Source organism: Poeciliopsis prolifica, unplaced genomic scaffold (assembly GCF_027474105.1).
Source record: "Poeciliopsis prolifica strain line A6 unplaced genomic scaffold, Auburn_PproV2 SCAFFOLD002, whole genome shotgun sequence".
NCBI lineage: Eukaryota > Metazoa > Chordata > Actinopteri > Cyprinodontiformes > Poeciliidae > Poeciliopsis > Poeciliopsis prolifica.
The window spans coordinates 6358121-6385394 of record NW_026562377.1 but is presented as its reverse complement, the minus strand read 5'-3'; the positions used below and the strand labels follow the sequence as shown (position 1 = coordinate 6385394).

General features: G+C 40.2%; 2 protein-coding genes across 5 annotated transcripts in view; one reads left to right on the top strand and one right to left on the bottom strand.

Moving 5' to 3' along the window:
• Positions 1–7355, bottom strand: part of dennd1b (DENN/MADD domain containing 1B) — a 131356-nt gene extending 124001 nt beyond the window's left edge. For all 3 annotated transcript variants that reach the window (XM_055020310.1, XM_055020314.1, XM_055020322.1), the window contains exons 1-2: positions 7003–7355; positions 5099–5163 (exon numbers count right to left, since the gene is read on the bottom strand). In XM_055020310.1, coding sequence (XP_054876285.1) covers positions 5099–5163; positions 7003–7019 — 82 coding nt within the window. In that variant the 5' untranslated portion in view covers positions 7020–7355. The remainder of the gene's footprint in view (positions 1–5098; positions 5164–7002) is intronic.
• A 7962-nt stretch (positions 7356–15317) lies between these two features.
• cunh1orf53 (chromosome unknown C1orf53 homolog) lies at positions 15318–20414 on the top strand. 2 transcript variants are annotated; one of them, XM_055054946.1, is made up of 3 exons: positions 15318–15677; positions 18547–18648; positions 20201–20414. In XM_055054946.1, the coding sequence occupies exons 1-3, from the start codon at positions 15477–15479 to the stop codon at positions 20270–20272; spliced, it is 375 nt and encodes a 124-aa protein (XP_054910921.1). In that variant the 5' UTR covers positions 15318–15476; the 3' UTR covers positions 20273–20414. The 2 variants fall into 2 exon arrangements, with proteins under 2 accessions (XP_054910921.1, XP_054910911.1); XM_055054936.1 differs by having other exon boundaries at positions 15318–15713.
• The last annotated feature ends 6860 nt before the right edge of the window (positions 20415–27274 follow it).

Sequence of the window (27274 nt, the reverse complement as noted above, 5' to 3'; positions counted from 1 at the left end):
AATAGGAAGCAATACTTCTCATGTAAATAAAGATGCTCACATGTAGAGAGTTTAGGATATCTGACATGAACTCTTCTAGGAAAGCAAATTAGCTTAGCTAGTAAGGGCAAAGTTTATGGTACCAAAAGCTAAAAGAACAAAAAAAAAAAAAAAAAAAGGGGGGGCAAGAAGAGAAACCTAAACCTCTGTCCATCCAGGGAGACCCCAGTGCTAACCTGCCTGCCATCACTGAGTTTTATGTTAATAATAAATCGCTTCCCTAATTGCAGCATAAATGTTGCTGTAAAACTGATATGTTGGTCTATTAAGTTTATTGGTTTGTTAGTGGGAACAATCTGGCTGTAGGGAGCAGGCGAGGACAGGTAGCATCTGTCCCCACCTACTGCTTTGGCAGCATTAGCGTCATCTGCTAGCTTTGGCAGCATCTTGGAAGCACATCAATATGGCTTAATGTAGCCAGGGCTGCTAGTAGCTAGCATGCCAGTCACGCTCTCAGGCAACACTCTGCTCACAGCCTGAGCATCCACAGAGCAGCGTGCCAACAGAGCTGAGCAGAACTGAGCGGGGTGCTGAACAGGGAGGCCAGGTCTCTATGGACCTGCATGGGGGGAAAAGGGACAGTGTCTGTCATCTAGCCACAGATCTGTGGCTAGAAGTGTGGGGCCGAGTCCAGGTAGGAACATCGCCACCACTGCAGTGGCAAGCTTTAAATTCTCACTCGTTTCCTTCCACCAACACCGTTTCAGAATGCTGATGCACTGTATTAAAAAAACGCACTAGTACTTTTTAGAAAATAACATATGGAGAATTCCAAGTAGGGCTACAAATAACGATTATTTTAGTAATCGATTATTCCATTGATTATTCTGATGTTTTACAGGGAGAAAAAAAATTCTGCTGATTTTTGATAATACCACTTTTTAAAAGAAAAAAAGGAAACATTTTATTGCCTAAAATGCAGCAAAATAAGAATTTCGCTTGACTTAGCATTATTATAGCTTATATATAATATGTTGACTATTTCTTGAATTAACTGATTAATAATAAGATAGTAAAAGGTGCTTACTATGTTTTTTTTTACAGAATTTGAATCAAGTGAAGCTAAAATTATGAAGATTTCTGAGTAGAACATATTTATTCTTTTCATCTTAACAGATAAATGAAAACATTTTTGCACATTTAATTACTGCTCTGAGCTGTCCACTCCAGAAGAAAAAGCCGTTTTTAGTCTACATACTCCAGATAATAATTAACTGATCACTAATTAGCTGACAATTATTTCACTAATAGATTAATCACGATTAGTCTGATTAATTGACTCAGCCCCAATTCAATCGATGAAGAGTTTGAAATTGTATTTTATCATTCACTGCAAATTTTACAATCTAAACTTGAAATTGGTGGATTACCTACATTGCTGATGCTGCACTTTGCCTGCCAAAGAAAAAAAAGGAAAAAGCTACCAATGGGGAATAATGACTGGGAGTTGATCCAACGCAACATTTCAGACCACAGGCAGAGTCAAATTATGAGGTGCTTTTGGCTCCCTAATAACAAATTAACAATTTTCTTCTTACAAGCTGATAGTATTTAGCCAGATGTTAGGACATGCATCAGCAACAAATATTATGCAAACTGAAGTCACTTGAAAAAAAAAAAAGGACTGGTCGTTGAAGTGGCATAATGTGCCCTTTATCATATTTGTACACCTCACTGCAAGCATAAACTTCAATGTAATTTAAAGGGATTGTTTGAGAGAAAGAAAGTCATATAAAATTGTGGAAAAAAGTGATAGAAGGTTCCTAATTTTCTATTTCACTAAAACTTATTCAGTCGCCTTTACTGGGAAATGTCTTCAAAAACTCCAAAAGAATACTCAGAAGTCATAAAAGTCAGATAAATAGAGGAGTTCACCTGTGTGTGACTTAATTTCCACATAACTACAGCTGTAATGAGGCACATGCTAACTCCAGAGGAGCTGCAGAGACCCAGAGCTCAGGTGGGAGGATTCATTTACAGTTTAAAGTGCTTTATTAATCCCAGAGAGAAATTATAGTTTTTTTTAACTCAAAAAATGTTCATCAGAGAGTTGTAAATACTGATGGCTTTGAGCAGGAAGAATTTCCTGTAGCAGTCATTATTATAGTAGTTCTGAAGAGGCTTCTGACTAAAGACAGTCTTAAGAAGAGGATGCAGAGGCTTGTCTGTAATTTTCATATATCCAGCCCACAGCAGTGAAAACTTTATTTGCACCATTTCACATGAAAATGAAGACATTGCCAAGTGAAATGGTAACTATATAGAGCACAATCTATTTAGAGAGTAGTCTGTTTAACAAGGCCAAGATGGAACAGCTTATTGAAATGCAGGCTCGTTGCAGGCCTGTCTGCAGATATGTGGGTGTCTTCAGCATTGTGGCTAGAAAAGGTGCGAAACCCACATAGCAGAAAAAATTTAGTTACAGACGTAGTGACCCTTCATATGGGGTTAGCTATTTTCACCTGACTTTTGCACAGCTTTTATGAACTTTGCAAGTTAACTATGAGCTACACAATTGTCTGGCACTAACATTTACATAGTAGAGGCATTGAATCAAGGTACTGCACAAGGATCTAGTTTCAAACTTGCAGGACCCGGATGTGGTGAGCGTGGCAAAACCCTGGTGCGGCATCAGCAAGATAACGCACACAGCAAGCACTTCTCCTCCACCTCTTCAGTCACTTTCTACAAAGTAAACTAGATTACTGACAGGGAAACGCACAGCACTGAAAACACAGCCCAAAATCTATCGAAAATAAAGCTCAAGTTCCCTGAACTGTGGGGAAGAGATGTGAAAAATCACAAGCAAGCTTCCACCACTTCTCCAAATGCCAAATGCTCCAATCTTCTACATCACGTTGCTATGACAATTTAATTATAGCCCGTCGTGGTCACCCTACTGTTTGTTTGCTTCTCTAAGGCAGTGGGAAGATAATGTGTGAATATGAAGTGGCACTTTTTGGCAAATAAAAAAAGAAAAAGATCATGTTTGACTGTAGGAGAAGACGGTGCAAGTGTGTGGTGTGTGTGACTTTGTGGAGGTTTCACGGCGTGTCCAGGGTCTGTTGATTATGACTCATAACATTAACCCACTTCATTCTCAATACAAGCTCACAGTAGCATTGAGACAAAAAAATGCAAGTAAGGCTGCAGAAAAATAACACATTTATATTTTACATTTTGGTCATTAAAATGTTAAAATAAATTTGGGAATCGTTTAAACACCCAAGAAGTATTCCACTTCATAAAAACTAGTTGAGGTTAAGTCAAAGAAACTGAAACTGATCCAATTTTTTGGAGAAGTGATTCATTCCTCATTGGAGTAAATGAAACTGCTTCTTGTCAAACGCTGTCCACCGCAACCATGAGCCCCTCCTGAGAGTTGGCTCACCAACAGCTTCCTCAAATGATAAGTTTTAGATCCAATCAGAACTCTGAGCAGAACAGACACTTTGGGCAAATAACTGAGCAGAATATATTTTCCCTGAAGAGTGCAAGCCTTGCTCTCTGCAGCGTCTGCTCTGGGGAACAGGGAGTCCGGATATGAGCCTGACCCCGGATCATACAAGAAGGAAGTCAGTTATTACTGCGCAATCCGGCGGTTTATGACTTTGGTTTAAAATCCAATATGAGAAATACATCCAAGGACAACTTTCAGCCTTCCCTAGTCAGGCCAGCAGCTGCCCAAGTGAGCCATCCAATAACACCTCTTTAAATCCAGTCCACTGAGCGGGCAAAAGAAGACAGTGGGTGTAATGTGCAACAAAAATGTTTTTACATAATATTCAACTGATGAGGGATTGTGGATATTGATGTGAAATATATATTTTAATTTCCATATCCATGAAAAGGTAGAACACAGCGTTGTTCCTTATAAGCCACGGTCGTTTCCCAGAAAAGCTCTGGGCACCAGCGATGGAATATTTTATTAATGCAAACAGCAGAACAGTAAAGCAGCTTTCCGACCCAATAATGTGATTTCTAAAGCATTTTTGTGGTGTAACAGTTACAAAAATAAAACTTCAACTTCAACTCAAGACATTTGTTAAATAAATAAACTATAAATCTACTTGATCAGTCTCAGAGCAAGATGTTAAAGCTAACTTATTGACATTTGAGGTTTTCGTTTGAACTCAATCCTGACCTTTTCTTGTCCTCTAGATCCTGGCGGGGTGAACACAAGCATAACAACAGTAGAGATATAATGACTACTCTCATTGTGCAAGACCCACTCAGTCATGCACTGAACTTCGGTGACACTTGGTGTCTTGCTTTAAGATAATGTGCAAGTGCATTCAGCAAATGCTCACTGAAATTACATGGCACTCTGACTGGAAAGCTGAACAATTATCATAATTAAAGGCTGGGGGATAATAATATATTTTGGAAACAGAGAAGAAAAAAAAACCCTTGTGGATACACATGAAGATGCTTATGGCATTACTGTTGGTAAACAATCAATTCACTTTCAAATCTTAAGGAAAAGTGAAAATAATTATTCAAGCCTGGAAGAAACAGCATCAGACAGGAGATGTGTTTTGTCAAAAACATAATAAATTTACAGCAAACATTTGCTTTTCAGAAATTGCACACAAATTTTGTGTGCTCCTTAGCAGCCTATTTACACAACAAAAAGAAAAAACACAATAACTATAAACCATGGCCATTGTGGTTGTGCTAACATACTTAGCACTGACAGAATCAATGCTAATTTTGAGCTAATATCTGCTATATTAGCTCAAGTAATTGCTCAAAATTTTGTTTACATGAATGACAATCAAACTGTAAAAAATTTTTAACATCCCATAATAGCATCTTTAAAATGATAAATGATTAGAATAGATATTTTTATGTGAGAACCAAAACTGTGTTGTTTTTATTCAAAGGTTATAATATTAATGGAAGGCTTGTGGTAATTAAACTTTCAAATAATTAAAAGTGTACATATTTGAGCTCTTGCTCTATGGATGAAAAGCTTCATAAACTTTCAGCACATGCACACACCAAGGAGACGACACACAATCCAAATATTATGAATGGAAATATTGACATCACCTACCCTCATTTTCAGACGATGGGCACGCCACTTGTACTACCAGATCAAATGTTCTTTCTGGGTTCTCCCTGCAAAGAATTACAGTTCATTAGAAGGAAAACAACATAAATTCATTTTAACTTTGCATTCATTATTAAAAAAACACAACTGTGGTGATGCTGGAATGCATTAGGCTGCCTGTGTACTTCTATTTAGAGGGGGGGAAAAAGGCTTGATTTGTCCTACTTTACCAGAATATCAATACTGGCAGCAGTTCAGTCCTACAAGCACAGCTCAATAAATTAGAAGTTAATTTTCAATTATTTCAATTCAAAAAGTGACTTCACAGTTGTCTAGCAGACATGAATTAAAAGGCCATTGCTTTCATATATTGGTATATCCAACAGTATTATAGAAAGTTTAGTGGAAGGGAAAAACTGGTGGGAAATTTGCATAAACAAGACTACGGCTGGAGTCACTGTTTCGAGATCCAGCAAACGCAGGCCAGGTGTTGGTAGCTGGGCTACGTACCAACACCTGGTTTGATGACAATGGTATCGCCCCGCTTTGAGAGAGTCATGGGCCAGCAATCTTTTAATTTACCTATAGCTTTAAAATATAAATTAGATGTTACTTTGGATGTTAAGAAAATATTTAACACCTTATTCTATTGGGTGAAAATAGCTCAGAGGTCGAGCAGGAGTACCGGTTCGATTCCCGCCTCCAGGCCGTTTATGGCATGTCTTCCTGTTCTCTCGCTCCCCTTCTTCCTGTTCAGCTACTAACAAATAAAGGCCACTAATGCCACAAAAACTAAAATTATATATTTATTTCTGTTTTCATTCAAACCAAAATTAATCACCTATTTTTGTCAAAGGAAAAAATATCCAATGAATAAAGTAAAGTCCTTTTTAATAAATAAGTAAAAAGAAAAGGACAAAACAATATAAAAACACAGTTTGAATGAAGAATGTGTTAAGCCACCCATCCTTATTGCTTTTAAAACTAAAAATATGTCTTATTTGGGTTTTAAGAGCCCAATGTGACTCTGGAGCTGCAAATGTCTGCCCCAGCAGCACAACAGGCTGATCATTTCCATGCAGCGCTGCACTGAAGCAGTAATTCATGCAAAAGAAGCCATGTCTTACTGTTAAGTGCATATTATGAAGAGTAAATAGCATATGTGTCAAACTCAAGGCTGGGGGGACAAATCCGGCCGCCATAGTTTATTACATGGCCCTGTAAGACTCTAAAGAGTCTCAGAAATAGGACTTTAAGATAACAACTTTGTGCTTAAATATTATCATTTTTATTTGCAAACTTCCAAATTACATCAATGTCATTTTCAATATTTATTTTTAAGCAGTTTATTCATGGATAGTTTTATGAATACATTCAAAGCGAAGACATTCTTGGGATGAAAATGAAAATATAGAGGAACATTTTATTTTTTAACATAAATAGGCTACGTAAAATATATGACTGTGTGAAATTAATTTTTTTTAATTTAATTTAAAACATGTAATTTTTAAATTAAATTAGCCAAACAAGTGGACTTTTCGACGTTCTTTTTGAACCATTAAAACGAGAAGTTGTCTCATTTCACGGCTCTCTGGACTTTGCCCGTGTTTGCTATCCGAGTCCGCCCGCTGCTCTGGCTGTCAACAGCCGCTAACCGGTGGGCAGCTAGCAGACGGCCACAGACTGAACCCACATGCTGTCTGGGCCAGCTGGCTCGACCGTTAAGTCCGCGGCTGGAGACGGGCTCGGGATTGCGCCGAACATTCCTCCGCATTTCTCCCGCAGCCCCGAGTCAACGCGACGTGCCTCCAACCGCCGCCACATTAGCCGTTAGCTTGACAGTTTGAATGGTGGCAAGAGGGGAGAACACGGAGAGGAAATGAGAAAAAGAAACTCCGGGGTCTTACTTTATCCTGCTGTCCATGGTTTAGTTACAACATCGCGACAGCTCCGTGCTGTCGGCGGCTCTGCTGTGCAGCTCTGAGGATATGTTTTTCCCTCTTCCACCTCGTCCTTCAGACTCTCCAGCGTCCCCCCCTTTTGCTCTTCTCTCCTCTGTCCTTATTATCTGGTGGCGGTCAAAGGCGTCCGCATGTTTGAGCGAAGCAACGGCGTGTCGCGTCTGTTCCTGCCTTGTATGTGGCCTAATTCCCCAGTTCGGCTCAGCAGCACCGGGGCCGCTTCCCACAACAAACACCACTCCAGGAAGTGCTGTCAAAGACCCGGTGACGTCGGCACGTCAGATGAGCACCTTGCTGCCCGCGAGCGTCCTGCTTCCACTGTGGATGAGTATCAGGGAGGATGATGAGGATGATGATGCAGCAGCAGACCTGAGCCATGTGATTCATGCCTCTTATAAAAAGGGGCTTCCCTATGACACTGTAATATTAGCTCAACAATACTGTAGCCCTCAGCGCTGGTTCCTACAGGAGCGATGCAGGTGCTGCTGTGTAGAGCAAAATTGTTCTTTGCAGTATTTGTCCTTTTTTTAGCTTTTTAATCTGTTATATTTTACACAAATTTATTTATATAATTCAGTTTATATATTATTAAATTATTGCATAGAAATAACCTTTACTGTCCCATACAGGGGAAATTCAGGTATAACAGCAGCATCACAGAGAGAGAGAGAGGTTCACAAAAAAGTTCCAAAAGTCTTAAAAGATATATATAAAACAATCTTAACAACAATAATAATAATAATGATATACTCTACAGGATTATGACATAAAAATATTATTCAATTCTTAGAATATCATTGTGATTGTGTCACTACTTTCAGAATTGAATAAGTTCAAGCAGTTAAATATTTTTTAAAATCATTATACATCCATAGCCTCATCAATTATATGCATGTAACTCACATGCATATAATTGATGCATATAATTACAAAATTCTGGGTTTGAATCCTTGGTCACATGCATGGAGTTTACATGCATGGGACCATCCATCATTCTGGTGTCTACCTTCAGCAGTCGTTAGATGGTGAACCGGCCCATCACATGCACTCCCGCACTAAACCTATGTGCAATTTAGAGAGACCAGTTGACATAACTGCATGGAGTCTGCATCTCCATGCAGAAAAAAAAACAGGAATTTCTTGCTGCAAGGCAACAGTGCCATATATTCACTGGGAAAATTTTTCCAATATAAACAAGCCAGTTTGGTTCCTTGTCAACCCAAATTGTAAGTCAATATAAGTGATTCAGTGACTTTAAGCACCAAGATATGAAGAGTCCAGATCTCTTGTTTGAAATTCAGACTGAATGTGACAGACAGGCTCCATAGAGATCAAACCTCTAATCTACTGAAACTTTCATGCACAGCTAATTCAATTCAGTTTATTTAGCCAATGCCAAATCATAGCATGTGTTATCTCAAGGCACTTTACGAAAAAAATCAATTCAATCCAATAATACATACATTCATATTGATCCAGATAGTCAAAAAATGTAGTAAAATCAGTTCATTATTCAAATTGATTTCAAATTTCTTCAATCTAAGGGAACCCAGCAGAATGCATCAGGTCACTGACTCGCAGTATTGTCTCTTCTACGCACGTAGCGACAGTGGACAGTCCTGCTGCTGTCCTTCATACTGAGCATGTAGCAAAATCAAACTCCACCTTTAACAGGAAAGCCACCTAAGGAGAATGGTCTGAAAAAGAGGAACTATTCAGTGAGCAGCTGTTAATCACTTGTTAAAGTCAAGCTATGTAGAATACCCCCTCTAGCTGCCTCTGAATGCACAACATGTTGAACCTGAAGCAGATGGGCAACAGAAGATCACTCTGGGTGCCGCTCCTGTCAGTTAGGAAACAATGCCCTCAGACTTACTAAAACCTGAAAGGTTGGAAAAATGTTGCCCTGTCCAATGAGTGTTGAGTTCAGCAGCGTCGTTTCACGGTCACATGTTGTCAGGTCACCACTGGGAGGTGGTGAAATGGGAGATTAGCTCTGCAACTGGCAAACCCGGAGCAACTTTTGAGTATTGTTTATGGCAAATGGATCTATGTGGCAAAGAATAAAAATAATGCTTATTCATGGAGAATTTAGCTTATAATTGTAGGCATTCTCTTTGATCAATGGAATAAATAGTATGCAATCTTATTTTTTATATTATCTATGCATTTTCTATATTATTTCACATTTTGCAAGCAGACATCACCAGGAGGTTAAGTTTTACATTTTCTGAAACCCACAAAAGACACATCCACCACTCTAATTGTTTTAATGTTTCACTTTTTATGCACAAATCTATAAGACATTTATTTACGTAACTTGTTTGCCTTCTTTGACCATCTTCCCCTGACTCCAAACTTCCAGGGACTCAGCAGGTTATGCACATATGAAATCATTAATAGATGTTTGAAAACAAGAATTTATGACTAATGAGTTGGTAGATATGTTGCAGAATATTAGATGATTTAAAAAAAAAAAGATCATGGTTTATGTTTTGGTGTGCCAAGATTATTAGTGGCCATATGTTACAAACACTCATTTCCTTCAGTCAGTGGGTCAGAGGCCAACACAGAAACACACTGGACAAGCAACCACCAACACACACACTCACACTTTCAGACAGTTCAGAGTGGCCCGTTAACCTGACATGCAAGTTTTGGGATGATGGGAAGAAGCCCAAGTAAGCAGAAAGAAAGGGGAAAAAACACAGATGCACTCAGAGAAAATGCAAGCTCCACAAAGAATCTTGGTGCAAGGCAATATTGTAATAAATATGGACAGAGTCTCAAACTTCCCAGCTTCCACCCAAAGTTTGGCTGGTGCTGAAATGTACAAACATACACAAACACAAACATAACAAGTATGGTCAATAAATTTTCTTTTATCAATTATGGCAACGAGAATCGATTAAAAAAAATTCAAGGCCAATCCAGTTGTGATATCACAATGGGCCCCCAAATTCTGAATGCTAGAAGTCGCTGTTCTAAAAGTTTTTTCAACTTCTGTCTGAAAAAGCATTATTATGAAACAGGACCTGCACTTTGTTTCCTATTTCAGTGGCGCATAAAATATCTGTACTCTTCTTCTAAAGGACCATGAGATCAAATGGGAGAAAGATATATTTAGTTGCTTCAACTTAATAAAAGTCATTTTAAAATGCAAACCAATTTCATTAAACCCCAGACAGGAACGTGTCACAAAAACAACAATGACTTGATTTTTGAATGTAAAACTTCAAAAAATCTTTCACGTTCACTTTTTTGAACATAAAAGTCTAACTAACCACGTGAAAGCAAATCCATTGACATGGATCAATACTCGGCATGTTCGCAATTTCAACTCCTGACTCGTCACCAGGGTCGTTTCTCAGTGAGATGGTAAACCAGAGCTGAGAGATGCTAACAAAGCTGTACCATTAACCAATAAGAACGTTTAACTGCAGCAGCCAATGGTCATCCTAAGGAGGGAAGCGCTGCAGAGTATTTAAACAAATTTACACAGAAATGTCAAAATTTTAACAGAAACAAAAAGGTAGAACCAGAGGAGTCTATTTAGATATTTCATCTGCAAAAGAAAGTTGATTTGTGGGTTAGTTACACTTTAGGCATCACATTCTATCATCGTTCTTCATGCATTAGTGAGTGCTGCACTTCAGTTTTCTTTGTGGTTTTAATAGCTTTCTTGCTCCAATCCCATGTTGGCATGTGGTGTTTGAAGCTGACTTACAAATAAAGTTGTCACCACGGACTGACACAGGAAAACTGTTACCTTAAAAGTGTACTTAGCGTTTGAAGCAACAGAAACTGACATCTTTGTATTGCTTAATGCAAATGCAGACTGAGGCATGGAAATTGATCAGATGAATCTGAGAGGTAAAAAAATAAATCAAAGAGCAGCTTTTGCCCCTCTTTCAGCGCCACCACTGATGTGTCCTTTGGCAAAGCTTTGTGGCTTCAGCAGCTATGCTGCTCAGTGGGAAGTTGATTCAACTGCGGTGCACAGAGGAAGGGTGGCGAAGGCTGGCACGGTTGCCTGACTTTCTCCTGCATAATTACAGTGTGTCAAGAGAGCATGGCCCTTAAACACTAACCATGTTAGACAGCAGCAGTTGACGCATGAAACAAACGCAGAGGCAGCTGTGAATAACTCAGTTTCATCTGTTTTTAAATTACCAATAATGGTTTACATGCATTAGCACTTTAAATTACTTCTAAAAGTTTGCTTAAGGACTCTTTATTACAATTCTCCAAACATAACAAAGTCTCTTGTTTCCTAGTGCAGTGCTCACAGCTCGAACCACAGCATCCATGTAAATGTATTGCCGTTAACCTTACAGTCAGAATAAAAATATAGTTCAGACACTGTGAATCATAACTTAATGCTCATTTTGAGTCCTTAAAATAATCCGTTTTCTATTTTTATCTTGTGTTCTTGCTTTGGTTTTATTTCCACTGAAAGTATTTCCTCTGGTTTTTTGCTTAGTCGGTCTCCTTAAGGACAAAGTTGTTCACATAGTTATTGGTGCCATTAACTTTATGTACTCTTTGTTTTAGTTTATTCCCATAGAAAGAACTCCTGGCGTGTTTAGATGTGTTTCTTTTCCTAAATGAAGCGAATTATGGAGCAATTATTACAGATGACTTTGTACCCTCTCTGTTTCTGCCAAAGAAAAACACTTAGGTCAATGCTCTAATAGTGACTAAAAATGTTCTCAAAAATATTCACACTCATGGGTATTCTAACCTTTTATTGCTTTAACAAATCAGTCCACGTCAGCAAAATTTGACTTTTTGACAAAAGTTAATTTAAAAAAATTAATATCAATGTGAAAACTGATTTCTTCAAAAATAGTGACAATTTAATACAAATATTTAACATTAAACAAGTGACTGCATAAAGGTTTGCCCTCTTCTAGTCAGTATTTAGTAGATGCGCCTTTGGCTGCAATCACAGCACTGAGTCTGTGTGAACAGATCTCATTGAGGCTGCATATCTGGATGCTGCAGTTTCACCCCATTTTTCCTCATAAAATTGTTCCAGTTCTGTCAGATTGAGTGGGGATTGGCTGAGAACAGAACTTTAAAAGTCCAGTCTCAAGCCGTTTATGTAGCTATTGCCACCATGTAGACTTTGTATTTGACTGCATCCATTTATGGAGCAATTGCTGCCATTGACTTTCTTTGTTTCCTTGTTTCTCTACCTGCAGAGAGTAGATATCATCTAGATGTAATTTTTAATCATTTTTAAAACCAAGCTGTTAGTGCCTTAACCACTTGGTACTCTCTTTTGTTTTTTCATACAAAGTGTTATTGGCCCAGTGCTTCTGCATTAAGATGTGTTTTTAAGGATCAGTTTCTGCCATTGACTGGTCATTTTTTCTTTTTTCAAAAGGAAGATGTTGATGCTGTATTCTCTAAAGTTCTAGCCTAACTCCCCTGTAGGCTTTGCCCTGTTAAAATTGTTCAATTCCTCTCCATTGTTACCACATGCTTGCTCTCGATGAGAGATTGTTGCACAGTTGATGACTTCATATGCTCAGATGGGATTCCCTAAACAGATTTTTTTTGTTGTTGTTTTTTTGTTTTTTTCACCAAGCGCATGATCAATTTGACTTCAGATCTGAACTTGGCAACTTGTTAGGATTGTACTGGAATAAAATGGATGTAAACTAAATTTTGACTGAATTTGATTCCGTATTAGTGAACATGAATTCAACATGCTTGTATTGGAAAGTGTCATGAGGAAGTAATTTGTTGCAGCTACAAAAGTTAGATTTCTCAAATCTTGATTTTAAAGTATTACCAAATATTGCATGATGTACCGCATATTTTTCCTCCATTTTATTTTTCCAAAAGCAAAAATTGCATATTTTTTTCCAATGGTTTTCTCCTTACTGTTGAACAGAGAGGTTTTCTGGATCACAGCCAGATGTCTTCAGGCAGACGGGAAGGTAATTAAGTGGCAGCAGACTGGGGCATGCTGCTTCAGACATTCATATGAAATTATAGTGGTGGAGATGTTTTGTTGACATAGGGACAAAAGGAATAACATGTTCATACTACGCACTAAGTAACAAATGTAACAAATAAAAAGACAGTTATATTTATTACAGTAGTTTATTACCATCAGTATACTTTTGGATATTAATGGCACTTTTTAATTATCTTTTCTCTGATCACTGGAGTTCCAGACAATGTTTATAGATAAACATGAGATGCACACACTTTACTTCTAACTGAACTGAAATGCACATTAAAATAAAATACACAGCAAAGCGCACTATAGAAAATGCATGCCACAGTAATGCATTGATTCCAGTGTTAATTCCATTGCAAATGTGTAACATGCATGTCATTTTTTAGTTGTTTTTGAATGTCATTATGTTGATATTGGCTGCAGAACCTCCACAAAGGAGTTATTAAGATGTATCTGCCTAACCAATAATTATTTTTTTTTTTTTGTAATGATCACCCCGCTGAATGATGTGCATGCAAATTCCTCTTTACCAGCGACGTGTAATTTGTCTGAGGGTGAATTGACCGCACAATGTCAGTCAAAAGACACTTGTCAAGTTTCATTATCCATAGTTCTGAGCACACACATAATCAGCAGTGGCTTACAGCGGTGGGTAACCTTGGGAGGACTCATTAGCGTCCACTCATCAACCTTGCAGAGCCAAGTCCAAGTAGCTGTATTGCTTTAATATTTTACGGAGAGAAGATGCGTCTTCGCTGTGTGCTGCGGGAAAGCGAAGCCACTGAAGCTTTTTTGTGGAGTCGAGGTTAACCTCTCTGCTCCGACAGAGTGGTGGGATTGACAAGATGTTCAAAGCATAATGTTAAAGGTGCACTGAAAACTCTGTCAGCGGTTTTTGCAGAAGCTGCTTCTTTGTTACAAACTATACCGTTCACAGCATAACCCAGAAAATACATGAGACCCTTTTTAAGAGATTGTTGTAGTGCTTCCAAGCATATAAGAGGAAATGAGCTCATATCACAAAGATGGAATAACTCTTAAAAAATACCTCAAACATAACAAAACCGTGTTAGCTGTGTCTTTCAAAAAGGTGAAATATTGCATTTCTAAAACAAAATTATCTGAAAATGTAAAAAATTGATTTTATGCTATTCATTTTTTCTGTGTCATAATATATTTATGTAAGGTGGATTTTACTACAAGGTGTATCTCAAGGAATTATACTATCAAAAGTTTTTTATTTTCAGTGAACCATTTCAGAAAATTTAACTCACATATATGAGCTGGTTACAAATAGAGACCTATTTTTCTTCACATTCAGCTTTATTTAATATTTTTGAACACTCAGCAAACAGCCGGTTTCTTCAATAATGTCATTTTGTGGCTTATATTTTTTTTCAGGATGTCACAAACTGCTAGATTGGTGTCAACTCTGCAGTTGTAATCCATAAATATCAAAAGTAAAGGAGGAAAACAGTAGTACTGAAGCTAAGCTAACTATGCTAAATGGTTGACAATCTCCTTTTTTTCTCTCTCTTTGTATTTTTGAAAACCTGATTGTATAATTTTCCTAAGCAGCATACTAACAGCTGCAGCCATTCCTGTGATGTACTGACTGTTGCTGGACGAACCATTTCATGCAGATCCAGAGGGCTTCAGTGCAAATATGGATGTGTGCTTTTTAATCTAGGGGGGATATCATTAAATTTTTACTGCTAAAAACTATTTTGAAAATGGAATATCCCTAATTTTATAATTTATAGGGCCCCAGGTTTTTCCTACATCTATGACAAAAAAAAATTGTGGGGGCCCCCCTGTTGGTTAAGGGCCCTTGGAATTCTCTTAGCGCCCCTGTGCTCAGATATAACAGTCTTTTAACAACCAACCTTTTCAGCAATGCTCTTTTGTGACAAAGGGATTCAGATTTTGGTGGCTAACATAACATTTCTGCACTGAAGACAGAATTTTTTTTTTTTTTTTTTTACAGATAATTAGTAACATTTTAATATTGTAGTACTCTGAAAGCTATAATCATTAAAATAACTGTGGTACTTGATATACCACTGTGTGTAAAGCATCAAGGTAATTCATGAATGTCATAAATGAATGAAATAAATTAGATTTTCGCTGATAATCTGATTTACTGAGAGCCACCTGTAGGCTTCTTCTTCTCTTTCATTCAAAACTAAAACAACTAGAGACCATAGCAGCTTTGAAACAGCAGGGGCGCTGTGCAGTCTGGCAGTTAAAATTACCACATGTGACAAATGTAAAAAGAGGCAGATCAGGAAGTGAAACACAAGGCTGTACAGGGGAAACTAGGAGGAGCAGGGAGAAAGTTAACATTCTCCATAGACAATCTTTGTTTAATGTAAACAGTGTCCGCGGGGTTCTGTCGGTTTCCAGCGTTTCTAAATGACAGAAACCGGCTTTTTACGCGAGCATGTTTCACAGAAAGCTCCCCAGCAGAGCATTCATCAGCAGGTCGATTCAGCTCCGTGTCCAGCTTCATAAGCGACTCGTAAAGATGTCAGGGACGAAGCCTTCAGAGGAGAGGAGCTCGGAGCGAGAGAGAAGCAGCTGCGACCTGCAGACCAGTGAAGACAGCAGCGCTGCAGCTGCACAGAGGCTCACAGAGCAGGAGGTGACCATCCACAGACTCCACAGGGAGGCGTGTGAGGTACCACAAACTGTCAGGCATCAGAACAACTCCAGTTAACACGAGACATAATCACACCATAAATGGTACTTCTCAAGCATTCCATCCATCTATCCAAATCTAATTTATTTCCAGACAAAAGGTAGTCCGTGCCATTTTAAAATAAAATAAAAATATTTGAGATAAAGCTTGAGGTGTAGCAAGCTTTTTGACACCTTCAGATAGCACATAAATGTATCCTTGTGTTTCCCCAGCAAGGCATAAAAGTTGGGGTGTTGCTCATGACCAACATTTGACCTGCAGATTCTGAAAGCATCCTGACAGGCTACCTGCAGTTTTCTGTAGTTCCACCACAGGTGATCCATATAAAAGGAAGTGCAATGAGCTCAAAAGTCAGACTCTTTAACCTCATGTTAAATTTATGTCATAGGCTAATCGTTAACTGGAGTAGACAGATTCAATAAAATGACATTTGCTGAAAGAATACAGCAGTAATTAAGGCAAAATTTTACCAAAAAATACATGTACTTTTTGCATTTAAGATATATAAAGAAATTCTGCATGTTTTAGGTGTCTCTGTTCCTGATTACCTGATTCAAATGATTGCATGACCTTCTCTGCAGCCATGAAGTGCTGCAGGAACCTGTTAGATGGGAAAACACCTAAAACATGTAGGGCAGTGTTCCCTGAGGACCAGAATAGAGAGGCACTGGTCCATAAGTAGGTTCCAGCCAAAACTCCTCAAGTGGCTTAGTTGTAACTTCACCTGGTTCAGACTCTTTAAAAAAAAGATATCATATGAAGCAACATGTAATCAGATTAGCTTTACACTTTTAATCATTGGAAAGGGCCGAGCTTTTCACATGCTGATGTGCAGATGCATCTTTTCTGCAAATGATCAAACATGCACTAAAGGAATGCTACGTTACTTAATTTTAGGCAAAAAATCTTATTTAAAAAGAGATTTAAATTATTTGTGTGCGTCTTTTAATGTACTTCTAATAGTATATTAAAAAGGCGTAAGTGGTTAAATGAAAAATCTGCAGATCGTGCCAAATTTTTTTATCCGATAAATTGATCAGTGTTGTCAAATCGTCCGAATAATTGATAAAAAATCGATTATGATGGTTGATGGTGCAGCCGGTTGCACAGTTGCCTTGCAGCAAGAAGCTCTTGGTTTGAATCCTGGGTTGGGGTCTTTAAGCATGAAATTAGCACATTCTCCCTTTAGATTTCCTCCTGCAGTCCAAAAACATAACTGTTATATTAATCAGTCTCTCTTAAGATGCTCTCAGGTTTGTGTATTTGTTCGGTGTGTCTCTGTTTCACCCTGTGGTGGACCGATGACCTGTCCAGGATGTACACTGACTCTCACCCAATGACCGCTAGAAATAGGCACCAGAACTCCCCCCACGACCTTGCAAGGACAAGTAGGTTTAGACGATGAATGGATAAAATGACCAGACTGTCATGTGACCTTTAGAAGAACCTGATCCTGACCAAATAAAAGAAATAAGAGGCATCACAAAATAATTCTGGTAAACAGTCTGTCTCATCAGTTTCACGTTTTGTAAAACAGTTGGACCTGGTAGAGAATGTCAGGTGAAGCCCTTATTATTGTCCATCATGTGGAAACTCAATGTTTAACTGAAGCTGCAAGGAATCAAAAAAATAAAAAATTAGGATACTATTGCTGAAAACTGCCACATTTTGTTCAACTATGATTTACGCACATTTTCATTTTTGTCATGTTTAACATTTTGCCAAGTTCTTGTTATGGGGATGTGATTCATAAGCTAAAATAGACGTATTTTAAAGTCTATTTTCCAATGGAAGGATTTTAGAACTAAATATATATACAGGTCGCACTTTTCAGATTCTAGTTGTAAAAAAACTATTGAAAACCATGTATCCACAAGGTCTGTGTTTCTAAAACTTTACTTTAACAGTTAGCATTTTTCCACTAAACCCAAAACCAATGTGACTGATTTGATTTATTATCTGCAGTATTACGTTTTTAACCCACCCGGTAGCGGTAATCGTTTTTGTCAGACATCTCATATTCACCAGCTCTGACTTGCTCCTCTCTCATACAGGGGCGAGGCGCTCCGCCTCGATGACAGCGGTGCAAAGGTGTCGTCTACGTGCCTTTAGGCTTATCTGTTGTAAATATTGCGCTTCGGAGTGAGGATGAAGTTGAGGCAAGTTGTCCGCGACCTGAGGAGAGCGGTAGGGCCTGGGTGGGAAAAGCACAATACCGTGGGGGGGCCCGGCAATGCCAGCTTCACTATGCGGCCCTGCACCGCCATGTGAAATGACAGGCCGTGTCACTGAAAGGCCCCAGGCTTTTTTTGCTTTTGTGAGCTGTCAAAGCTCACCAACTAGTGCGCTCTCAGTTTGAAACAGACTGAGAGATGACATTTTCTGACTTCCCTAAACATGGCAAGAGAAGTTCAATGTGTTTCGCCGTCAAGAGGTGTTTTTGTGGAACGATTAGTCTAAACAAACTGTCTAGAAAGTGTGTGTTGAAGAGGTAGCACGGTTGATTAATCGTTCGCCTTTGGAGTCGCACGAAAGGATAGCACAAATTAATCAGCAACATCATGAGAATTAACCTGTTTTACATCTGTTTTTATGCACAGAGGTCAGCTTTTCCCTTTTTCCCTTCACCTGAGCCAATCTGTTGGTGTGTGTACACCCATATCCAGGATCAGTGCGTTCAGGCTGCTTACTTACAGAGCATACCTTTGCGTAATTAAATGTACTGTATACAGTTATGTATGCAGGGGTCAAACACTGGCATGCATGCTTGTTTGTCATGCTAATTAAATTATAATATCTTCATTATGTTCAGGCAAAGAAGCAGATGTATGTGGACCCTTCCAGTGGGTATAAGGTGTTCACAGAGTATGCCCACCTTCAGAGAGGGAAATGCTGCGGCAGCGCCTGCAGACACGTGAGCTCTTTTGTCTTCTTCTCTTTTTTTGTTGTTGCTGTCACCAGGTTGTGTCGTCCTTTGGATCGCTGGTAATCTTCTGCACATTTTGTCTCCTTTATCCAGCCTCAGCTGTTTTGCTGTTGTTGTTTTTTACCCCCATTGTGTTTCTACTCTTTTTGGTCTGCTGTACGTTTTGTTTGACTGGTAACATTATGGATGAAAGAAAGCATGTAATTTGGTAATGAATTGATAGTCAAAGTATAGTGGTGTGTTCTATTGATGCATTTACAGGCGCATCTAAACAAATAAAGTACCTTTATGTTTAGGTTGAGAGTTTTCTAAATGTTCAAATTTTAACTACATGTCTGGAGCCAATAAAAGCCTTTTTTTTTTTTTGGAAAGGTGAACGATCGGGACAGGTAAAAGTTGCTTTTACAGAGCCACTAAAACAAAACAAGTCTGAACGCAAGTTTATTCATATGCCACCTTCATACATGTAAAGCGAGAGAGAAAAGAAAATCACATTGAAAGCACAAAATATGTTCATCCATAATTGTAAAAGAATTACGAATCACATACAAAAATAGAAATGTTTGAGAAATTAACTGATGAATCAATTTAGAGCAAAATTAAATCATTAAAATGGTTCAGGCAACAGTTTTTTTTATTTCCTGACATAAAACATGCCAATCCGGAAAAACCAGAGCGATAAAAGACGGTTGAATTGTCTAATGCCAAAGAAAATCAGTCTTACTGTGAGTTAATAACCCAAGGCTTCAGTCTGTTTTGTTTGGGAATTTTGGTGCTTGAAAAGTCCTGAGACTGAAGCAGAGGCAGCAGAACAACCACAAGAAACCATTAAAGCTATGATGAAATGGTTTCGTTCCAAGCATTTTAAGCATTTGTTAAAATGGTCCAGTCAAAGTCCACACCTAGAGCAAGACTTTTAAAAAGTCTGTCTAACCAATCTGACTGAGCTCGAGCTATTTTGCTATGAAGAATGGGCAAACGTTTCAGACTTAATCCTCTTCCAAAGCCTTGACAACGTGAAAAAACAAAATCACTTAAATTCAAAATGTTTTTCCAGAAAGACATTTTCCACCTGCGCTGCTCATCTCTGTTATCGAACCTGTTTGCTCCCATGTGCACATCTGGATTAAAGTCACAATTCTGCTTTTTTCCCCCAGTTCCTTTAATCCATGTCTGTACTCACAAGACGAGACTTTCCAAAGTGGTGAAATGAATTGATCTCTGGTTTTAGTCTCAATTGTTTCATCACATTATGTGCAGAATTACTCATTCTAAAGGAGACTTGTAAAAATGACATCCTGCTTTGCTCCACTGAGTCTGACTCTGGCCGATTCAATCCCGGCCTGCTTTGCGTCGCCACACCGATCTTCCCTCCAGTCCAGTCTCGTCCTGCATCACCCTGTTCTGTCCTGATGTCTCTCATTCTGACCCTTTGCATTATGTTTTTCATTTGTTTTATAAGTCATATTTCCATCCATTCTCAGTGTGATTAAAGAGCTGCTCCACATGCATCTTTTGATGTAGTCATTTTCTCTCACAGTGTCCATATGGCCAAGTCAACGTGAAGGACCCTGCAATGAAGAAACACTTCAACTCCCTGTTTTACGTATAGAGCTGTAACGAGGCAGAGATAAAATGCTAAATGCTAGTTGGAATGAGCGCAGCTCTCCTGGCTTGTCTCCTGCCTGTCGTTATTTTTCCTGCATGTGAGTCTTTTTTTTATTTTTTTGCTGTGTAATAAATGATGAAATATTGGTAGTGTCTGTGCAATACCTACCTCTTATGAATCACAACTACTCTTAGGATTGTTTTCATTGTCACAAATGGAGGATTTGGAGATAGGATTTGTTCACTAGACTTTAATGTAAAATGGTCTTTTATAACTTTGTTTTCTCTTAGCGTGGTTTGTTTTCTGCACATCTTTTTTCTCCAATGTCCACCAGAACGCCCCGAGCTTTGTTTTTTCATGTCTCTTTAAGAGCATTTAAGATTTTTGCGGTATTCCCCTCCTCAGATGCATTTACAAGGGTTGTGGGAGTAGGGAGATGAAAACTGAGAGTGCATTTTAGATCTTCGCCCTCAAGACAAAGGGCATATGAGCGAACGTAACTGCAAAAAGTCAGATGGACCTCTTTTGCTTTTGCATCTCTCGTTATCTTTAGTTGCTCCCAAATGTACAAACATGCAGGAATATTAGCATCATTTGCACTCCACAAGAGCTTGACTGAACTGTCTACCTTTGACTGATGCGCTGTGTTGTTAAAAATAGGAAGGTGGAGGGGTGCAGGGGAGGGTCAGCCCTCGCACTTGGCTGCGCTGCTGTTGCAGCACTTGATGGAATCAGGCTGTTAGCAAACATGCCATGGACATCAGCAGCAGCCCTCCCTCCCCGCCTCCCACCACCGGACGCGCAGCTCAGCCTCCTGGCAACACTTGGCTACAGCGCAGCTCCCCGCGGCTGCTCTCCAGAGCTGCAGCCCTAATGAACTCCTGGGCCTTCTCATCCCAGGACTGCAATAGATCAGCTCATGTTCGCCAGCGTGCTGAGACGCACACATGCATAGGGATGCTCCCTCCATCAGAGCGCCCTGTGGCTCCTAATAGGCCAATATAGAAGAAAGGTTGCGCTTAACGCAGCACTTTGTAGCCCACAGTAATGGTAGATGGAGAGGTCAAGTGCTCACGCAGCTCCACCTGTGCGTGCAGGAGGCGTCGGGGAAAGCGGCGCCGCTTGATTTGTGAGTGCATGTGGGAAGGCAGCGCGGTGCCTCCGGGCTCCTCCGTCTCTTTCTGCTGCTCTGAAGATGCCACACACACTCGCCCGTCTCCGCCTGATTGGGCAAACAGCGTCGTGAGGAGAGGATGTGTCTGCCGCCGCGTCCACGGCAGGTGGGATCCCCAAGGGCTGGTCTTCGAGCGGCTATAAAAGGAGACTAGTATAGCCAACATGACTGGCTGGGGAGGACAGGTTCTGGGGAGGACAGGTTCTGCGGCGGGTTTGTTTGGGGCGGGTTTGTTGGTGCTCCTCTAGGCAGAGGCAGCGGAGCGTGCGGCGGCTGCAGCGGGACGGTGAAGGTGTCACACTCATCAACTGCAGCCCTACCTGGGGCCCGCTTGCCTGCTGCAGCTCCGTGGGGTTTTTTGCCTCGGGACTTGTCTGTCACATTAAAGTAGCAGCATTGCCATTCAGGGCCTCGGCGGTCCCGCAGCCTGACCATGAAATAGGCCAACTTTCATGTCTGCCCTCATCCCCTCCACGTCTTCCCATCCAGGTTTGAAACCCACCCCAACTCCCCCCTACACACACATACACACACCACACACACACATGCACACACCACATTATGCTCTAACTAAACAGTTGGTGACTGTGACAAAACAGCAGGAGATTCTGGTGAATCTTATCAGTTCACAGCTATCACAGGCTTTAGGCTTTTTTTATGAACATTTTTATATATTTTTTAACCTGGTAAAAATCAGCCCCTTGTTTTAATCTTTACTTTGTACAGATAGTCTGGACCTTAGGCTATTGTGAAATGATTGTTACATGGACTGTTTAAGTTTGAAATTTAACTCAATGGCATGAAGTATGCTTTTAGCATACTTCATGTTGTCAGATATATTTTGTTTAAGTAATTCATTTATTCTCCTGCATAAAGAGTAAAATTTAACCTAAAAATTTTATATATCCCAATTAACTCATGATTTACAAATTTGGGCAGTTTTAATTTCATAGTGGACAAGGTAGGCTTGGATTTCCCCCCTTAACTACATTTTGTTTTTATTCAAGCTATATGTAATATTAAATTTACTTCATGTAGTGTGATGAAAACACAAGAAATTTGTAAGGAACCAATTATTTCCCCAGCAATGTAGCTACAGACTCAGCCAATAAATTAGAATATTATTGAAAAGTTCATTTATTTCAGTATCTGAATGAAACATGTCATGTAGATGTTTTCAAGCCTTCATTTGTGTTAATTATCATTATTTTATGATTACATCAGATCAATGTTGCTGCAGAAATGTGGACTTGATGGAAAGTATGTTTGATACCTAATTGAAGGTTATTTTCAAAGGTAGTTGAATCACGATAATATTGGCTTTTTGGGGTGATACCAGTGTGAACATAAGAGCAAACCAGATTTACTTGCCCTCCTCACTGCAGATCTACTGCTGCACTACAACTGTCAGGCAGACATGTGAGGTTTTTATTTCAGGCACTTTGGACTGAACATCTCTGACCCTCAGCCGGAGCATATGCTGCACGAGAGCAGAGTGGCAGCTCTACACCGTGTGCCTTTCTGCAGGACGATGCCACTAGCTGCAGAGAAAGAGAGAGCTGTCCAGATCGGATCTGCGTGCAGACGGGCCCCAGTCACAACCAGTTGACAGGCCAAGCAGCCCCCACCATCTCACCGAGCCTCAGCAACCCCGCGGCCAAAGGCCCCAGCCGCAGCCAGTTAAAGTGTCTCCATCACTGTTGGACAGAGCAGCCAGGAACTGACACAGGGTTGGCATGAAGACAGAAAAAAAAAACCTTGAGTGTCAGCCTTATGATGGCTGAAAGGAACATCAGTCCCAGCAACTGGTCGGGCACTGCTTTGTGCGTTTGTGTGTGTGCGCGCGGCCGTGACGCGGCGTGCGCGCGTGTCTTGATATTCAAGCAGCATTTGAACAGCCCCTACATCAACGTCTGGTCCTTCTACACAGACAGTGTCAGCTCGCCTCGGGGCAGCAGCCTCCGCAGTGGTCATATGGACAACCGCATCCCTGTGGTAGAATTAGTGATAAAAAACACGCGGCCGCTGAGTGACAGTCAGCGCACCAGATTCCTTTGGACAGACAGGGCTGCAAATAGCACAGAGGAGCTGCCTCTCCCTCAGACCGCAACTGGTGGTCAGGCTCATGCCAGGCGGAGCCGCGGCCGCCAGATGAGCCCAGATGAAAGTCAGGGGCAGTCAAAGGCACCTGGGAGCCCGAGGAGCGCGCTGGCCTGTTTACCGCTGCCTGGTTCTACATTAAAGCGCTCATATCTGTGACTCCTTGTCACACCCATCAGACAATGTCGTTGGCTTCTTCACATCGCGTCTTTAAGAGAACTAGTTCCATTTACTTGAATAGAAGGTGCTTTTTGGAGCATTTATAGACGCTGTGCGTTTTTCTTTTACTCTTCTGGATACTCTGCACTGCGAGCAGCTTCCCTGAATAAAGAACACCAAAAAATAAATAAATAAATAACAAACGCAATTTTACTCTGACTTCAGTGATTTCTTGGATGGATTTACTTATGTTGAAGTATTTCACAGTGGATGAATACTCTGTCACTGAATGAAGAACTGGACACACCTGCAGTTTTTGTTAAAGTTTGATGAGGTTTGCAGTACATGGAAAGAAATTGATTTGGAAAAATGTTTCCATTTATCTTATGTTTTAGTTATTTTATACATATATGAATTATGTTATTGTAGGCCTTTAACATACCAATGTTTTCATCTAACTTTATATTTTGGTCTAAATGATGTTGTGATATTTTAAATATTAAGTACTTGAATAAAAGTATCTTTTAGTTGCCTTTTTACCAAATATATTTTTACTCTACCGGAGTAAAAATTCTGGATGCTCTACCCACTATGAGTGACTTCACCAAATGGAGATGGAACAAACATGTTTTAACCAAAAATTCACCAAAGACAGACATACACCTGCAGTTTTTGTTACAATTTTATAAGTTTTATATTGAAAGAAACAGATTTGGAAACTTGTTTATTTTGCCTGATGTTGTTATTTTGTAATTCTGTTACTTACATTAATTACTTTGATATAAGATTTGTAAAACACCAACATTTCCACATTTCAGTCCGTCTGAATTTTGTCATTTTTAAATATTAAATGATTGATGTTTTGATCAGTTACTCAGTACTTGAGTCGTTATTTTACCAAACACTTTTTTACTCTTGAGAAATTATTTTACTTGAGTGAGAAAACGTTGAAGCTTCTCTTACTTGAGGACAATTTTTTGGTTACTCTTCCCACCTCTGGCCGTTTGACAACATAACCTGAACCAGTATATTATGATACAGAACATCCATCTATTATGTTTCCATGTCCTTTCTAGTGTGGCCAGATCTGGACTAATACACGCACCATTCCCCGGGAGGATACGGCGTCCCCAGAGGAGCCGGAGGAGTGTGTTTATGTGTGTGTGTGATGGTGGAGCTTCTCTCCGATGCAGGGAGGGGAGGCAGGCAGCAGTTGGTGTGCAGAGAGCAGAGGCTCAGGCTGGCTAGTTAAGAGCTTCTCTCTCCTATCCTCCATCTGCCAGGGACCGGGGTTGTGATTTGAGCTCCAGCAGAGCAGAGCAGGGAGGAGATCGGAGGAGGGAGGGAAGGGAAGGGAAAGATAGAGGGAGATAAAAGGAGGGTGGGGGGAGAAAGTGGAGGAAGCAGGGAGTTTGAGTTGGATAGAAATGACCAACAAGATATGCAAAAACATAACCATAATCTCAGCAGAAGATTTGATTAAGCTGCTTTAAAATCAAGTAAATCGGCTGTTCTGATATTTCCCGTTTCCTTCAAAAATGTTCCCTTCATGGTCATTTTGTGCCTGTAAACATCTCTCCATCCTTTCACCCACCCACCCAGGCTCCATGTGACTGTGATACATGTGACTATAAAGCTTTACAGTGCTTCTCTCCTCCCTCTCTTCCTCCTCCTCAGCCCCCCTCATCCCCCTCTCCCCTTCCCTTTCCTTCATTCTGTCAGTGTTTAGCTTGTGGTTCCCTGCTCCACAGTGGATCCTGGGAGAGCCGGGGAGTCATCCCTCCTCCTCCACCTCCTCCTCCTCCACCTCCTTCTCTGTCCATGCTCGGGGAGAGCTGCTCTGCAAGACAGAGTGTCACTGGAGGTGACCCAGAAATGATAACGCCACATGAACCGTGGATGTGTGGTAATCCAGCCCACCGTGCCCTGCAGCAGATCGGAGCCACGGCGTCCGGGACGGGTCGCGCCGCGGAGCCCGGGAGGGACGCAGAGCCGCGCGTGTTTCTGGGTGTCAGGCGCGGAGAAACGGCCACGTGCGCGTTGACGTGCCGTGCGTGGCGCGCTGTGAAACGGATCTCGCCGTCGCTGCATTATTGATGAGATGCACTGTGATGTCAACCCAGGCTGAAGAAGCAAAGCAAAATGACTGTTAGCAGTGTGGCACATGACCGTTTATGCAGAGGAGTAATTAATTGTCACCCTTTTGCTCCCAGCACCGCTGTACTCTGTTAACTTGTTGTCATTTGAAATCTGTCCATCTGAGCCTCCATGTGCGCGCGCGCTTGTGTATATGCGTGTGTGTGTGTGTGTGTGTGTGTGTGTGTGTGTGTGTGTGTGTGTGTGTGTGTGTGTGTGTGTGTGTTGTTCTCCTTGGACATCCTATCCTGGATGCTGCCCATTTTCTCATCTATTTCACAATAAACATGCAGTTCAAATGGGGCCAGCACTTTATGCTCTGTAATGTAACAGATGGTTGTCATGTTGTCGTTCAGATTGCCAGAAAATAAATGATAAAACCTCTCCAAATGAAATCACCTTTTTCTAAACTTCATCCTCTTCATTGAGATAAAACGGTGATGATAAAAATGGATTAGGATTTAAGGAATATTTCAGGAAGATGAAAGTTGACATGGTTTGATTCTCCCTATAAAACATGCTGACTTCTCATTTCTATCATTTTAAATTATTGTTGTTTTAATTTTTATTTGGCAATTTCCATGCATAATAATTATGCCTGGAAGGGGACAAATATGAACCTAAAGATTCATTAGTATTAAATGTATTATGGGCTTTTCTGCTACTCTTTATTCATGACACTTTGTAATCTTTCTAAAATGTGCAAAATAAATATATTTATATTATATATTTTTTTATAATTATTTTAAAATCAGACATTATTCAGAATAAATATGTCTTCTGGGTAATAACCATCATTCAAAAACAAGAGAAAGTGAGGGGTAAAACATGCAATGCTTAAATCACTGCTGTGAGTTCAGGCTCCACTTTGTTTGTTCCCGTCTGCAAAAACACACAAATTAGCGCGCACTGTGTTATTTCAATTTGGCATGTGCTTATTGAAGACAGAAGCCATTCTTGTTTTGCAGCTGTGTGTTGCTGTGCTCCACATCTTCTGATTGATCGAGTTTGACTGCGCACCTTTATTATTGCACATTCACACAAACCTCTGCAGACAGAGGGAACCTGAAGCTGCTGCCGTTCCCTTCTAATCTCTGCGCAAACACAAACATTCGCGGGTGTTGCTGCGTTTTGTGACCGTGACTCTCATTTACCTTTATTACGACCAAAAATTTGGAGCAGATGCATTCGCGTTTTGCATTAAGATTTTGAAATAATAAGAGTAATGTGTTTTAAAAGTTAACAGCCGCTTTTTAACACAGTTTCTGTTCTTGTTTGGGAATTAAATCCTCCATGCAGAGGAGGCCATTGGGTCGCGCCTTGCCGTTCTCCTGTTTGCTGCTCTCTGTTGAGGGCTTTCTGCATGCAAGAGAGAGGGGAATATTTAAATGTCTTGTGTTTAATTGACGCACGAACGGGAGCTGCGCGCTCTGAAA